The sequence below is a fragment of the Cervus canadensis genome, chromosome 17 (genome assembly GCF_019320065.1).
Source record: "Cervus canadensis isolate Bull #8, Minnesota chromosome 17, ASM1932006v1, whole genome shotgun sequence".
Taxonomy (NCBI): domain Eukaryota; kingdom Metazoa; phylum Chordata; class Mammalia; order Artiodactyla; family Cervidae; genus Cervus; species Cervus canadensis.
Window position 1 is genome coordinate 27440648 of NC_057402.1, and position 17185 is coordinate 27457832.

Below are 17185 nucleotides of genomic sequence, written 5' to 3' on the forward strand. Positions count from 1 at the left end.
TAAGAGAACTAGTATCTGTTCAATACCTAGTATGTGCAAGGCACTTTACTTACAGCTATGGCTTTCAAATGTTTTTAAACAGAGAACCTCAGGACCCTCTTTCTCAAACCAAATCTTCTGCAGAACCCTAAACATAAAATAGATACAAGTGACCAATTAAATGTCTCTATTGAGTCTAGGGTACCAGAGAACAGTGTTTAAAAGCTACAAAATCAGATTATCTCATTTAACTCTCCAGACAACACTATGAACAAGGAATTATTAGTCCCATTTTAAAGATGAAGAAACAGACAAGGAAACATAAATTTATTCAAGGTTACCAGAGTAGAAGTAGTAAAGAGCTGAGATTCAAATCCAGGCCAGATTCCATATACACCACAGATAAACAGTAGGGAAAATTACATTTTCCTCAAGAACAATTTATTGCTTCCTTTGTATATGCTTTGTGAAAGAAAGTATATTTGTCAATTAGTATCTATTTGTTTTTTTGGTAATACACATAATTTACATATATGTGGTGAATTTGTCCAGAGATATAATAATCTATAGGTCCCTTCTAAATTTCTTAAAAAAGGGAAAATACTAAGAGAAACAACTTCTGTCTCAAAGATTGATATTTCCTGTACAATATGGATTCAGAGAACACAAATTGGATAATGAGAGTTACATGGAAAATAAGACAAATTAAAAATATAAAGCAAAATAACAAGGTCAAGATTACAAAACTATTTTTGGCAGCTTCAATAAATATCAAGAACAAATGAACAAGAAGAGAATATTATAGAACAACAAAGGACTATGTGTAGAAAACAAATTATATCTAGTGATATAAACTCCGAGAGTCATGAATTTCCTAAAAATCCCTTTAGAAGAACTAAGGGAAGAATGTGATTTTAAAAAAATAATAAAAAACTCTAAAGTTCTTCTACAATCAGGAGGATATTTTTTCATTTTTCAGTACACTGTGTCAACATTTGTATCAAATTAACCATATATATATGTATTTTATATATATTAGCCAACTAAATGTACTGAATTGTTATTTACCTGTAATTGGGTTTATCATTTTGTTAATCTAAAAGAACATATAGAGTATGTGTATGTGTATGGTATTTTTCAACTGGCAACAGCCAATAGCCTGCTGAGTTTAAAAAGAACAAAAGAAAGGGCATTTCTAAAAATTCTTCAGTCATTTGAGGTGCATAAGTAGTATATCTTTTGAGAACCCATAACCCAGGAAGATCTACTGATGACCCACACAGGACACAGAAGGAATTCCTTTTTCTTTCCCGTAATTAGGTTTTTTAATTTCCTTTTTTTTTAACCATTCCTCTGTTTATTCTAGTTACAGGCAGCACCTATTCACTGCTAGCTACAATTCACAAGTCTCCCCTCAGTCTATGACTGGATGACGACAAAATTAGAGTGGTATTTCTTGGCCTTCCCCTGTCTCCAAGCCCCAATTCTAGAGTCAGCAGTGAAATACAAGATGAGATTAGTTACCCTTCCTTTCACTATTAAGAATCCCAATATTTTTCTCCTTGAATTTCTTACAGGAGGGAGAAGAGATGATAAACCCTTCTTTGCTACAACACGTAAGAAATATTTCATATTATGAATTAAATAGGGTTGGTAGGACACTTTAATGTCTACAGGCAAGTATATCCTTAAGCTAAAATGAACTTAGAACTATACTTCTAAGATACGACCTGATCTTAACTGAAGATTCTTCATACTCTAGTAGCCTTTTCTTGTCCTTTCTTTCTTCTTTAAATGTGTAGTTTCTAGCATCATCCAGAACTATATTTAGATAATTGTTCCCCTGGGTTAAAAGCATCTCTATACTATATTATAGTAGTCTGTGGTCTATATATGTCCCTAAAGTATAAAGTCTACTTTTATTCTACAATAAAAAAATACTTAAAACAAATCTGTGCTCATAAACTTGATAACCTAGATGAAATGAAGCAATTCCTTGAAAGACAATCTATCAAAACTCACTTTATGGAGTGAACTGGCCTATATTATTAAAGAAACTGATCAATAATAGCCTCCTAAAATAGAAAGAATTAGGTCTAGGTGAGTTCACTAGTGAAGTTTACCAAACATTAAAGAAGAAATCATTCCAATTCTCTACAATCGCTCCCAGAAAAGAGAATGAGAATAAACTAGATGCTCTCTTGCTAAGATCAGGAACATGGTAAAGATGTTCCCGCTCACACTCTTATTCAACACTGTACTAGAAGTGCTAGCTGATGCAATAAACTAAAAAAAGAAAAGGAAATAAAAAGTCTACAGATTGTGAAGAAAGAATAGAATTATCTTTGTTTGCAGATGACACAATTGTCTATGTAGAAAATCTCCAGGAAACACAAAAAATATCTCCTGGGAACTAATAAGTGATTACAGCAAGGTTGCAGACTACAAGGTTAATATATAAAAGTTGACTGCTTTCCAATATACTAACAATGAACAATTGAAACTGAAATGAAAGCACAATGACATTTTCATTAGTACTCCAAAAAATAAATGAAGTGACATTTCTTATTTATGAATAGGTAGACTCATTATTGTCAAGATGTCTGTTCTTTCTACTTAATCTATAGATTCAACATAATTCCAATCAAAATTCCAGCAAGTTATTTTGTGGATATTGACAAACTCATTTTAAGGATTATATGGAGACATGAAATACCCAGAATAGCCAACACAGTATTGAAGGAGACAAAAAAAGATGGAGGACTGACAATACCTGAATTTTAATACTTAACTTAAAAGCTTCAGTGATTAAAACAGTGGGGTGTTTGTGGGGAAAAAAAAAAAAAAGCAAATATAGTTGGCTAACCTTTGACAGAAGAGTTCAATTCAATGGAGAAAGGACAGTCTTTTCAACAAATGGTGAAGGAACAACTGGACATGCACATGCAAAAGGAAAAAAAAAAAAGAGACGCACACCCTACACCTTTTACAAACGTTAACTCAAATGGATCACAGACCTAAATGTAAAATGCAAAACTAAAACTCCTAAAAGGTACCAGGAGAAATTTTAGATGACCTGTGTAGAGAGATGATTTTTTATATACAACACCAAAGGCATGATCCATGAAAGAAATAATTAAAAAGCTGGACTTGATTAAAATTAGAGGTCTCTGTTCTGTGAAAGATACTACTAATTAGTAGAGAATGAGAGGACAAGCCAGAGAAGTGTTAAGATAATTGCAAAAGACAACTATATTAAAGGATTTTTCCCTCTGAAAATACAAAGAACTCTTAAAATTCAACAATAAAAAACAAAACATGATTAAAAATGGGCCAAAGACCTGACATTTCATGAAAGATACACAGATGACAAGTAAGCATATGAAAACATGCTCCACATCAGATCATACTGGAAAAATGAAAATTAAAATAAGACACTCTGCACACCTATCAGAAGGGCTAAAACCCAACACTGGCAACACCAGACGTTGGTGAAGATATGAAGCAACAGGAACTCTCATTCACTGCTGATGGGAATGCAAAATGGTAAAGTCATCCTGTATGAGAGTTTGGCAGTTTTTCTTTTTACAATTCTAAAAAAAACTCTTGCCATGTGATCCAGCAATCATGTTCTTATAGATTTACTGAAAGAAGCTGAAAACTTATGTCAACCCCATGGATGTTTATAGCAGCTTTATTCATAAATACCAGAAGTTGAGAACAACCAAAATGCACTGCAATAATTGAATGAACAAACAAACTATGGTACATTCAGACAATGGACTATTAGTTAACAATAAAAAGAAATGAGCTATTATGCCATGAAAAGACATGGAAGGGTCTTAAATGCATTTAACTAAGTAAAAGATTACTCTAGATCACTCACCTAGAGCCAGACATCTTGTGGACTGTGAAGTCAAGTGGGCCTCAGGAAGCATCACTATGAACAAAGTTAGTGGAGACAATAGAATTCCAGCTGAGCTATTTCAAATCCTAAAAGATGATGCTGTTAAAGTGCTGAACTCAATATGCCAGCAAATTTGGAAAATTCAGCAGTGGCCACAGGACTGGAAAAGGTCAATTTTCATTCCAATGCCAAAGAATGCTCAAACTACTGCACAATTGCACTCATCTCACACGCTAGTAAAATAACGCTCAAAATTCTCCAAGCCAGGCTTCAACAGTATGTGAACCGTGAACTCCAGATGTTCAAGCTGGATTTAGAAAAGGCAGAGGAATCAGAGATTAAATCCATGGGATCATCAAAAAAACAAGAGAGTTCCAGAAAAATATCTACTTCTGCTTTACTGACTATGCCAAAGCCTTTGACTGTGTGAATCACAGCAAACTGTGGAAAATTCTTCAAGAGATGGGACTACCAGACCACCTGATCTGCCCATTGAGAAACCTGTATGCAGGTCAGGAAGCAAGAGTTAGAACTGGACACGGAACAACACACTGGTTCCAAAAGGGAAAGAAGTATGTCAAGGCTGTATATTGTCACCCTGCTTATTTAACTTATATGCAGAGTACCTCATGAGAAATGCTGGGCTGGAGGAAGCACAAGCTGGAATCAAGATTGCCAGGAGAAATATCAATAACCTCAGATATGCAGATAACACCACCGTTACAGCAGAAAACAAAGAGGAACTAAACAGCCTCTTGATGAAGGTGAAAGAGGAGAATGAAAAAGCTGGCTTAAAAGACAACATTCAAAAGACTGAGATGGCATATGGTCCCATCATTTCATGGCAAATAGATGGGGAAACAATGGAAATAGTGAGAGACTTTATTTTTGGGGGCTCCAAAATCACTGCAGATGGTGACTGCAGTCATGAAATTAAAAGATGCTTGCTCCTTGGAAGAAAAGTGATGATGAACCTAGACAGCATATTAAAAAGCAGAGAGATTACTTTTTCGACAGAGGTCCATCTAGTCAAAGCTATGGTTTTTCGAATAGTCATGTATGGATGTGAGAGTTGGATCATAAAGGAGGTTGAACGCTGAAGAATTGATGCTTTTGAACTGTGGTATTGGGGAAGACTCTTGAGAGTCCCTTGGAGAGCAAGGAGGTCAAACCAGTCAACCCTAAAGGAAATCAACCCTGAATATTCATTAGAAGGATGGATGCTGAAGCTCCAATATTTTGGCCACCTGATGCAAAGAGCTGACTCACTGGAAAAGACCCTGATGCTGGGAAATATTGAAGGCAGGAGGAGAATGGGATGCAACAGGATGAGATGGTTGGATGGCATCACCAACTGGATGGGCATGAGTTTGAGCAAGCTCCGGGAGATGGTGAAGGACAGGGAAGCCTGGCAGGCTGCAGTCCATGGGGTCACAAGAGTCCATATGACTGAGCAACAAAAGTAAAAGAAACCACTCTGAAAAAGCTACGTACTACAGTGATTCCAACTGTGAAAACAATACTGTGGAGACAACAAAAAGATCAGTGATTGTCAGGGATGTGTGGGGAGGGAGGGAAGGATATACAGAGGCACACAGGATTTTAGAGCAGCTGAAACGATTTAGTATGGTATCTTAATGATGGATGCATGTCATCATTGCATCATTTTGACATTTGTCAAAAACCACAGAATGTACAACACAAAAGAGGGAAGCTTAATGTAAACTACAGACTTTAGTTAGTATTGTATTAATATTGGGTTATTAATTGTAACAAATATACCATATTAATGCAAGATATTAATAACAGGGGAAAGTAGGGATGGGTGGGTACGAGGGTATATAGAAACACTCTACTTTTCACTCATTTTTCTGCAAACATAGTACTGCTCTAAAAAAATAAAGCCTATTAATTAAAACAAAAACTAAAACCAAAAGAAGACATGTATCTAATGGAAAACAAAAGAGAGGGCCACATTTAATAAAGTATGTGCAATATCTTGGGAAAATATGTGTAGCTTTGAATAAAAACAACTTTCACTTTTACTTCTTCATAGATATTATATAAAATAATTCAAATGAAAGGAAAACAATATAGATATGATTCTGTATGTGCTCAAATGTTAGCTTTAGGAGTATAGTCATATTAATAATGAATACACAGAATATATAATCATATATATTTGTAAGTATTCATGTTGGCTGCTATAGTCAATTTTTCTTGAGATATTCATTGGTATTTCAACATAATTGACTTAATAAAAATCCATTATTTAAAAAAGTATACTTGTTTTATGAAACAATTTAAAAGTTGACTACTAAATTTTCATTTCCTATTTAAGCATTCATGGACATAAAATGTTAGGCCCACTGAGGATTTTTTAAATGAATAAACACACATTTGAATGGTCAAATACTTTAGTAAGACAACTGGGGTTCCTTACTTCTACTTCTTGTTCATCTGTTTAAATTACTTCTGAACCTAAGATTACTCCAAAAGGATTATGAAAGAGCAAAACCATTCTCATTACATTTCTGATGGCTATGTTTTAAGGAACTACAGTACAGCGACAGGGTACGGGGTTTAAAAGTTAAAAGTCAAAGTTCAATTTCAGGCTCTGGCAGTTGGTTTCAAGTCTTCAGTATCTCTGAGATTCATTTTCCTCTGAAGAATGAGGGAATACATCTATTACGTTAAATTACCTGATATATAAGTACACAAAAAAGTTTGTTCTCTTTAAAAGGAAAAAAAAACTCACATCACATGTTTTTTTCAGTCAAAGATCATGATCTGAGGATGCTACATTTGAAATTAAAATATTTGTGAAGTAATAAAGCACTCTATAAGGCACTATAGTAAAAACAAGATCATTTACATAGTATCTTAAAATATATGTTATTTATCAAGTACTCTAGTACTCACATAACAATCAAGATGTCAATGTTTTCACTGGTTTAAAATAAGAACCATCTACAGAACTGTACATCATAGGTGATCAGTAAGTACAGACGAAAGAAAGCCAAAATAGCACTATCAGGAGTTAAGTAAAAGAATGCAAAATTCTTTAAGTCATTTCTTTAAATGAGGTATTCTTGCCTTTACTTGATAAACTGAGCTGGACTGAAACAGAGTAACAATGATAAATGGCAGAGCAAAAAAAAATTACAAGACAAAATACAAAGAGTTTCAGGTATGAGTTCCAGCTCTGCCATTAACTAGGGAATAGTTTATCTTTTTTGGAGGTAAGAGGTATATCTTATTTCCTTCACTGATTAAATGAAGAATATTTCACAAAATATGTTCTGTAGAGTGCTAGTTCTTATAGTTGGTTGTTAAGAAATAACCCCTAAAAGTATTCCAAAGTCAACAGTTTTAAGTTTTTTTAAAATGTTTTTAAAATGCATATACTACACTGCATTATGAATCTCCAAGAGGAAGATACAGCACATTTTACTTCTAACTTTATTTGACCAAAGAAGAAACCTATCTTGTGGAATCTGCTAAAAACTCTGTCTCAGGGTTCCTTCTAGTCCTAAGTTCCACAGGAGGTTTGTGAAGGACTCTGGAAAATGGGGGCCACAGGACGGAGGAGTTATAAGGGCAATGTTTGATTTTCTACTTTCTAATCTGATTTGTATAACCCTGGTGTTTATGAATTATTCTCTATTCTGTTATTCTACGTGCTGTCATTCTAAGTGACCTTAAATTCTGTAGAACAAGTCAAGGTATAAATAAATAAAATGTGAGATATCTATTTAAAAAGTTACAGAATGCATCTGTCCTCTCCTTTTATTTTAAACATCTGAGACTGTTCTTCACAAGTCTGCTGCTACTCTGTGTTTAACCTACAGCATATTCTTAAAAGTGAAGAGACCGAAAAAAAAAAATCCTGGGTTTACCCACTCATAAACTATGTAGCATATCCTCTGTTTCTTGCTATTCTATGTCATTTAAGCTGTAAAGCCAAAAATTCACATTACCAAAATTAGTCTTTGGTTTTCTCAATGACTTAATAAAAATCTGTTTTCTTGTTTGTAGACGATCTGAAGTAGGTGAACGCTAAGCATTGAATTCTTCACTTTTATCAAAGTAAAATAACATATAAAACACAGAATTTGGTAAGTTTTAACATAAATATTTACCCATGAAGCCGCATACACAATCCAGATAGTGAACATATCATTCACATCAGTTAAGGAAATCCTCTCACTGTAAACACTCTCCTTTGGCTCTCCAACACCATTCTTCATGTCCTACCTTCTGTGACTGTAGATTAGCCTGCATTTTTCTGAATTTTATGTAAACACAACTATAGATCATGCGCTCTTTTTTTAATGTAGCTTCTTTCACTCAGTGTAATTACTCTGAGATTCATCCACTACATACTGTTGTATGATTTAATAGTACCTCCTTTTTAATTGTTGAATAGCAGCCCACTGTATAGATATACTGGACTTTGTTTACTCAGTTAGCCTGTTGATAGACATTTGACTGATCTCCAGTTTGGGGCTATGACAAAGAGCTGCTATGAATATTCATGTATTTTGAATATATTTGCTTTCATTTATCTTGAGTAAACACTTAGGAGCAGAATGGCTGGAGCACATGATGGATTTGTGTTTCACATTTTAAGAAACTGAGATACTGTTTTCCAAAGTGGGTGTACCATTTTACGTTTCAACCAGCAAAATATGAGAGTTCTAGTTCTTCTGCATACTTGCCAAAGGCTGACATGATCAATATTTTAAATTTTAGACATTTTGATAGAAATGCAGAGGTATCTCACTGTTGTTTTAGTTTGTTATTTTTCTAATGATTTGAACTTATTCATCACTCAGATATCTTTTTCAGTCAAATCTTTGTGCAAATTTTTTGCCCTTTTAACAACTGGGTTGTGCATTTTCTCTATTGAGTTGTGAGAAGTCTTTAATTCTTTGAATTTAACCTTTATGACTCTACTGAGTCTTGCTAATGACAAACCTGATGGTGGTAAAGTGAGCAAAGAGCAAGAGAAAGGTAATTCCACACTTCGTTTTTTGAAGATGTGAAAGAAGTCTCCAGAAACTCAGTGTGAGAAACTGAAAGATATTTCACACATTCAAGAGCTGTCTTTGGTCATACTTGGAGTAAAGAAAACTTCTTTAAGTTCTGATAATGACTAATCTTATTTGGGATGAAAAGAGGTAGAAGATAGTGACAGTCTGTCCATTGGGGACTTCCTGCTATAAGATATATTTTCTTCTGCCTTGAAGAAAAGACAGCAAGGTCATATGAACATTCACTCAGTAGTGTACTGGATAAAAGATCATTTAAAACAGATTAGTCAAAATCCAGACAGAGAAATGTTCTGATTTACAGGACAGTACAATTTCTTCCCTACTGTGATCAGGAGAGCAGTGATCAGTTAATCAAAGTCAGTTAATGCAAAGAAAAAAAAAGGGGGGGATCTCCCTGGTAGTCCAGTGCTTAAGAATCTGCCTGCCAATGCAGAGGACATGGGTCCAATCCATGATCCAGGAATATTCCACATCCCATGGGTCAACCCGTGAGCTGCAATGACTGAGCTCTTGTGCTACAATTACCGAAGCCTGTGCGCCCTAGAGTCCGTGCTCTGCAACAAAGGAATCCACCACAATGAGAAACCCACACACCTCCACTAGAAAGTACCCCCCCTGCATGCCACAACTAGAGAAAGTCTGCAAGCATCAATGAAGACCCAGCATAGCCAAAAGAAAAAATAAAAAAGGACCTGGCTGTATATACATGTTTAAACACTACAATTTAACTTAAGATCTAAACATATAATTGTCTGTCAGTTTTGATGTAGACCCAAGACCCTTCCCTTGAGTACTAAGGTTCATGGACTGAAATTTTTTTCTTTCCTGCATAATGCTCATGTATAAGTGATCAGCTATAACTTCAAGTTTCTTTGAAGAAGTGGAAGTGGAAGTGAAGTTAGTCAGTCGTGTCTGACTCTTTGTGACCCCATGGGCTATAGCCCAACAGGCTCCTCCGTCCATGGGATGGGTTGCCATATGAAGTGAGATACAAAAATTTATAAACGTTTACAATTACAACATAAAGCAATTCTAGTACTTTCAAGATTTTTCAATGTTTTACAGTTGTCTGCCCCCTGCCACCACTACTAAACTAAGTAGTAATTAAATCACCACCTTCACTGAGTCTAAGGTAGGTAACTCAGTTTTAGAGAAAACCTCTTTTCCTACTTATACCATTGACATAAATAGACTGGAATAAAATACAAACCAAAAATTCAACTTGCAAAAAAACACTAGATGTCACATGTTAGCGTGGTAATAATGTGGTCAGCAACCGCTGTTTCCGAGGAACATAGAGCATTGGTTAATTTGATGTGCTGATCAGCTGATCAGTTCAGTTTCTACTTTATTTTGAAAGTTTATTTTCCCCTAAGAAAGATAAAGAAGTTGGACCAAAGAAGAATAAGTCCCCTGAAGGGGGTGCTCTAGTTAAAAATTAGCATTGCTAGCAAGAGCTAAGTCTTGCTCAGTGTGTATAGAGCTAAGTCAGTACATGCTTGCTTGATCAGAGGATGTCTTTAGACCTAACTCAGTACCTCTTAACTTTCTCCACAAGAAGCAGCAAAACAGAAATGAAGATTCAGCACCAATAATCCACAAGAGCTTATTAACGGCTTATTCTTGGCCGGCTACCTCGGTAAGGCGCATTCAGATGTGAGAGCTCTTCCTCTCAGGTGGGAGCACTAGGAGAAAGAGCATGCATGCCATTTCTCTTTTCTACGCTGACTTACATGTAGGTGACTTTTCCTTTTCTTAGGTTTCTGATGCTAGAAAATAATTAATTATGGGTGGCTATGCAGCTGAGACAGTAATCATTAAAATATACTGAAATCTGTCTACAAATTTAAGTAATCTCAGAATCCATTCCCTAACAACCAACAAGTGGGGGTAAAATCTTATTTGTATTAGAAATGAAAAAACTGCTGGGACTTCTCTGGTGATCCAGTGGTCAGGAATCTACCCTGCAATGCAGAGGATACAGGTTAGATCGCTGATGGGGAACAAAGACCCCACACGCCTTGGAGCAACTAGGCTCCCATGCCACAGCTAGAGAATCTGTCTGCCACAGGGAAACTTCCTTTACAATCCACAATTTACTCTTAACCTATTAAACCAAACCTGACTACTCAAGCCACTAAAATCTTTAGAATAGCGATAAATTTACATGACAATATTTGTCAAAGTTGTCACAAACTGCTGTGCTGCCAAACATCAACTGCTGGATAACTGCCAGGACTTCTAAAGAGATTAATTTCTTCTAGTATTCTGCTTCAGAAAATGCTCTAAAGAAATATAAGCAGCAGCTATAAACTAAACATCCCCAAATAAGAAATACGCAAAACTGCAATAAAGACAAATACCAAGAGATGTGCTCTGAGATCTCTGCATGAAGAGTCATAATATTCTTGCTAACAATAATAATAATAAATAAATATTTACTGCTTAGGTGAATGAATGTTTACAAAGAAGTGAAGCCCAGATGGTCAACAAATTCTAGTAAAGAGTAAGAGATATTGGAGAAAAATACTTTTAAAATTATTATTAACATTATATAGCCAGAGGCAGATGGTGTAACATCAAAATGGCACAAATAAATGTATCATTTTGAAGTATTTTAAAGTTGGAAATTTAATAATTATAAAAAGCTATAAGAAAAAATTTTATAACTATGAGTAATGAGAATAATTGGAAGCAACACCATTTACCTGCTAGCTTTGACATAGAATAAAGAGATGTTCTAATTAAAACAGGACTCTTCTCAAAAACACTGCAATTTTTCTATACTAACAGAATTTCTAATATCATGATAACTCAGAGTATGTGGCTTAATAAGTGCAATTATAATTTATATGCAAATATTTAAAATAAATACACTCCTGTATCTGTGATTTAAAAAAACAAAAAAACTTCTGGTATTAATTGGGTTTCCTAGAATGATCCAACGAGGAACATGGTGTCTCATACATGAAATTTTCCCTCTGCGAGTAAATGACCTTATATAATGTCCTTTATGGTTTCTTTATATCAGATCCTATTAGGAAAATGGTGTCTTCCTTGAGTTATAGCACAAAAATTATTTCAAACTATGTAGCTTTTATATATAACTACTTAACACCCTGAATGACAAACTAGTTTCTTAGTATAAGATGCTCTGCTTATTAGCAATCCAGGAAGAAACAAGTTCTTTTATACAGAGCCAAGCAACCAGGTCTGAAAGAGGAAATTTTGGGTCAGGCATGGTGACATAATAAAATTTATCAGACAGATGGCATCCATTAGGACAAACTGATTCACAGCTCATATAAAATTATAAATAAGCATCATAAAGAATTTCATAGGTAAATTTTTCCTTAAAATATACCATTCTCCACTTAGGTATAATAGCCATCTTCCAGAACTCATCCATTCCTCAACACTCCTCAGACCATTCTCTAGTTGAAACATAAATCAAATCATGGCATTAACCTCCAGTGACTTCCATCATACTTAAATCCCTATTTCTCTTGATCCAATAGTATTATATCAACTCTTTCCCTCCTCACTATGAGTACATTAGTCATCTTCTAGGTGCTCTCAAATAGTAAATTTGTCTTGCCTTAAGGCCATGCAGCACTTATTCCCTCTGCCTGAAATGGGTGGCCCTGAGATTTTCACTAACTGGCTCCTTTGTGTGATTCAGGTCTCGACTCAATCATCATCTCATCAAAGGCAATTTCACTTCCTCTAGAACAACCCTCTGAGCCACTGTCTATCACCTCACATCACCCTATTTTGGTGTTTTCACACCACCTAAATGCCATGCTTTCTAACTGCTTACTTTGCTTTTTGTCAATATAAGATTAGATCCAAAAGAATGAACTTGTCCACCTTGTTTACCATGTAATCTCTAGGGCCCAGCACAATACCCACAGAGCCATTTAATAAACACAATTGAGTAAATTACTTTATCCAGAATTTTCTTAAACCATAAACTCTAGTCTTTGATCTAGAGTATATTCATATAAATTTGTGGCAGGATAGTGTTTGTAAAGTTTTATGAATAAGATGAAAATGTGCACTTTCCATTGGCATGATAATATGTTTTTAAATACTTTAGGTTACACAATTCAGTTTGGAAGTAGGAGCTGAGTTTAGCACTTTTGTGATTTTATAGCTGTGAGAACCGCCCCCTCCAAAGAAAAACCAAAAACCCTGAAAAAACTAAAGTCAAAAAAAGTCCACAGAACAGTTTAAATCTCAGAGTAACACACAGACTATTAACAACTGTCATAAACAAACAGCATGTACTCAAAGAGCATTGGTTTAATAGATCAGAATATCTTGACTACAAAACTACAGTTTAGCTGATGTAAACTAGAACTTATATTTTGTTTTAATACAACATATTTTTAACTTTTTATATTAGCTTTGTAAGCAAAGCCTGTCTTTTCTGAGTGAAGGATATCACTGAATATAGCTTCTCTGTTACATTCCAAGAGTTATATATATTATCTTCACTGGAGACAATGACCTCAGGTAAAAAAATGAGCAGCCTTTTTCCACTTTACAGAGCTGCAACATATGGAAGCTATCAGATATCATCTAGACTGCACAATTACATTTCTATTTCTGTAGGTACATGAAAATAGCAAGATCAAAATCAAGAAGTGGAACAAAGAAAAAAATCAGGTGTCAGCTTAACAGAAATTATGCAGGTTTAAATTCTATGATGTACAATGATGAAATCTATCTATATTAGCTCCTTTCTAGTGCTCTAAGACTTTTAAAATCATTAAAAAATGTTTAATCCCCTTCTCCATAAATATAAGTTGTTATCAAAATGTTTGACAGACAGCAAGTATATTCAGTTTTACACTGCTTTTTCAAATGTATCATCTCAAATGGAATGCAGGGGTCAGCAGTAACTATATTCTGGTATATCACCAATCTGTCAATGGAATTCAGTTCCATGTCCAGAGAATAAATGACAGTAGAATACTGATGAATGGATTAAATCAAAATGATATGGAGTTATGAGTAAAGTAACAAGAAAAAATAATTATGATAGACAACATACAGGATTATCCAATACATTTGTTTCAAAATCACAGTATAGTGGGAGACAGTAAGAAGCTATAAGGCTAACAGACTAATCTTAAACTAAAATGTTTGGAACAAAGTTGCATTTCATTATGTGATGTTATCAACATATTTCAGACAGTACTATAGTAAAGGGGTGTCTAAACCTGAATTACTGATGTTTAGATACAAATCTATTATTAACAAAGTAGCACATGTAGAGGCATTACTAAGGCAGTGAAACATAATAAAAATATCACAGGTGCTAAGTTCTCTTTACTGAATGTGTGACCTTGGGCAAATCACTAACCTTCCTCGATTGGTTTCCTCATGTGCAAAAATGAAGGTAATAATGCTGCCTTCAATAATTATAATTCAACCTTACAGTTAGGGCTCAATGAGACAGTGAATAAGAATCTTAAAAGTCTAAACCCTACAAATTAGTAGTTATATTGTAAGGAGGGAGAAGCTAAATTTACCTTTATATGTTCTAAAACAGCGGTGGCAACATTTGTATGGAGATCAATAAGTCTTTTTTTTTCAAGGAGTTCTGGCAAAGAGCTACAAGTATCAAAAAATTGAAAATTAACCGTTAAATTTTCTAAGGAAATGACATAAATTTTAATAAAACTCAAACCTGGGTGTTTCCTCTGAGGAAATTTGGAAGAGTAAAACAGGGCCAAAATTACATGTTAAACTATCAACTGAACTTAATCTCTAGGCTTGAACATATACAGTATTTACACTTTAATACAGTTGAAATGCTTCTTATTTTAAAATAATCTGCCTCCCAAATATCATCATTCTATCATTTCACTTTCTAATTCCAAAACTTGGAGGTTTAGAATAAAATCAGAAATGGGAAAATTTTACCTATATTTCTAAAACATGAAATTCTCTCTCCTTGATGGTATTTAAAGATTCCAAAAGATACTGCTTAAACTTTAGCTAACATAGTAATAGCAGCAACAATAAAATTAACAATAACTCACCTTACCTTATCATCAATGCTATCTCAGTGACAAAATGACTCCCATTACACAATTCTAACTAGTAAAAGAAACAAATGATCTGCTATATAAAGGATTCATGTTGGTAACTGGCAGAAAACAAGAAAATTCTGTAAAGCAGCAATCCTTCAATTAAAAAAATAAAGGAGGGAACTCTAGTCAGCTTGAATACAGTAAAAACACAATTCAGTTCTTTGGACTTAGAGGTATATGCTATTACTATTCCCTATCATGAAAAATACTTATCGATTTTTTAACTTCCAATATAAATCATATCAACAGAAAGACTTCAAAGAGGATATACGGCTTACTCACCTAACAGCTGATGTTAGCTTAGCAGTATTGTCAGAAAGCATACTTATGGCTCCTTCATCTTCGCCTTCTAGTCCCTGGGAAAGAAAAAGAGGTCCCAGTAACTACTCAGAAATCCCAAGCCAAAGCACTGATTTTCATCAATATATTCCTAGAATCACTGATAAACAGTAGTAAGATTTAGATCACCCAGAATAAAAATTCTTCCCCTCTTAAGGAGCAAGCATCTGCATTTTTGACAGTTATAGAAAAGTTCTAGTCACCACCAATCTAATGAATGGTTGGATGACTAAAAAGGAAGCATCTGGCATTTTCAGATAAAGAAATAGGTCCAGAGACCTGCCACAGGTCACTACACATAGTAATAAACAGAGACGAAATTTGAAGTGAGATCAAAGTATAGTAAAATGAGCAGCACTGGAACATACATGTCTAAAATAAACTCACATATATTTTTTCAAATCATAAATTTTTAAATTTTTTAAATGTTCCCTCTACTCCTCAGAACTTAAGATTTCTTTTTTTTTTTTAAATATTTTATGTAACAATCTTTTTTTGTCGTTAAAGCAATGAAAGGTCTTGAATTTTTATAAGGGAAAAAAGTTAACCTCTTTTTCCTTCTAGATGTCCTCCTGCTTCCCTTATATTTCCAAGAAAGCAAACAGAATCTTACCATAATGCTTTTAAGTCGTTTAACCTCATCTTCCTGTGCTCTGTAAGACTCTAGTTCTTGCTGAACTGATTCTGCAACTTCTGGGAATGGACTAAAACAGTTTGGCAGAAGAGGAATTATGAGTATAAGATTAAAAGATTGACTTTTGTGTGAATCTTGAAACATATACAATGAGGATTGTTTTAAATGTACCTATTTATATTTGCATATATTTTATATACAACATAGGCAGAAAACATTAGGATAAATCAAACTACATTTTCTTGTGATATCTATTTACATTCTAAATACTACTTTAAAATGTATATCATAATACTTCTATATGTAAACAAATTTAAATTGTATTTCTATTCTTTTCACTGACTGTATCGATTTTTCTTCAACCTTTAGCTATTAAAAAAAATAAAAAGATATTTAAGTGACTGAAAAACAAAGGAAGAGAAGCATGGCACATCAAAGACCAACTAAATATTATGACCCATAACACGGTGCCAAAGGGTCCATGTAACTACAAAGATGTAGCAAAAAATATTACATGCAGCTAACTGTGAAAAAAACCTTTCAAATCTGTAAATTTGATACATAGAACACCACTGGTAAAAACAGAATGTAGGCCAGTTTTGTTGGTCCAATCCCTGATATCTCCTCAGTATGTATAGTTTAGAAGCAATTTCCATAGACTTCAGATACAACTCATCTGCAATCATTGACCAACTCAGGCAGAAACTGTCATGCAGTGTTAATCCTGAACGTATCTAGATGAGTAGGTGTTGACCATGAAATAGTTCCTAACATAAGTATTTTTCATCTACAGCCTGAGGGGAGGCCAGAAGCTTTCTCTCTTTTAAGGAAGAAATGGTCACTTCTCATCAAGCAATAAAACAAAAACTTTTCCCCATTCCTCCACTCTGATACTTGATAACACTTCATTAATGATCAGCAAAGAAATGACAAAATCTGAAACGATTGTGAGGAACACAGTCCAGTTTTACATACAAATGCAGGCCCTAACTGAGGTCCAGACGAGTCTGTTGGCAAAAGATAGCAGTGAGCAGGTAAAATGTTCTGGCTGATCCTTAAAATTTCTAGTACCTTTGGGTCTCAGAGCTGACAGACAATGATCGCTGCCTGCATTTACTGAGAGATTACTGTATGCCAAAGGAGTTAAGTCACTTCCCTGTAGCTC

At 34.4% G+C, this 17185-nt stretch overlaps 1 protein-coding gene across 2 annotated transcripts in view; it reads right to left on the reverse strand.

Moving 5' to 3' along the window:
• The window catches only part of SCFD1 (sec1 family domain containing 1), a 112840-nt gene that overhangs the window by 48105 nt on the left and 47550 nt on the right, over window positions 1-17185 (reverse strand). For both annotated transcript variants that reach the window (XM_043489820.1, XM_043489821.1), the window contains exons 12-14: window positions 16000-16090; window positions 15330-15403; window positions 14484-14565 (exon numbers count right to left, since the gene is read on the reverse strand). In XM_043489820.1, the coding sequence (XP_043345755.1) occupies window positions 14484-14565; window positions 15330-15403; window positions 16000-16090 (247 nt within the window). The remainder of the gene's footprint in view (window positions 1-14483; window positions 14566-15329; window positions 15404-15999; window positions 16091-17185) is intronic.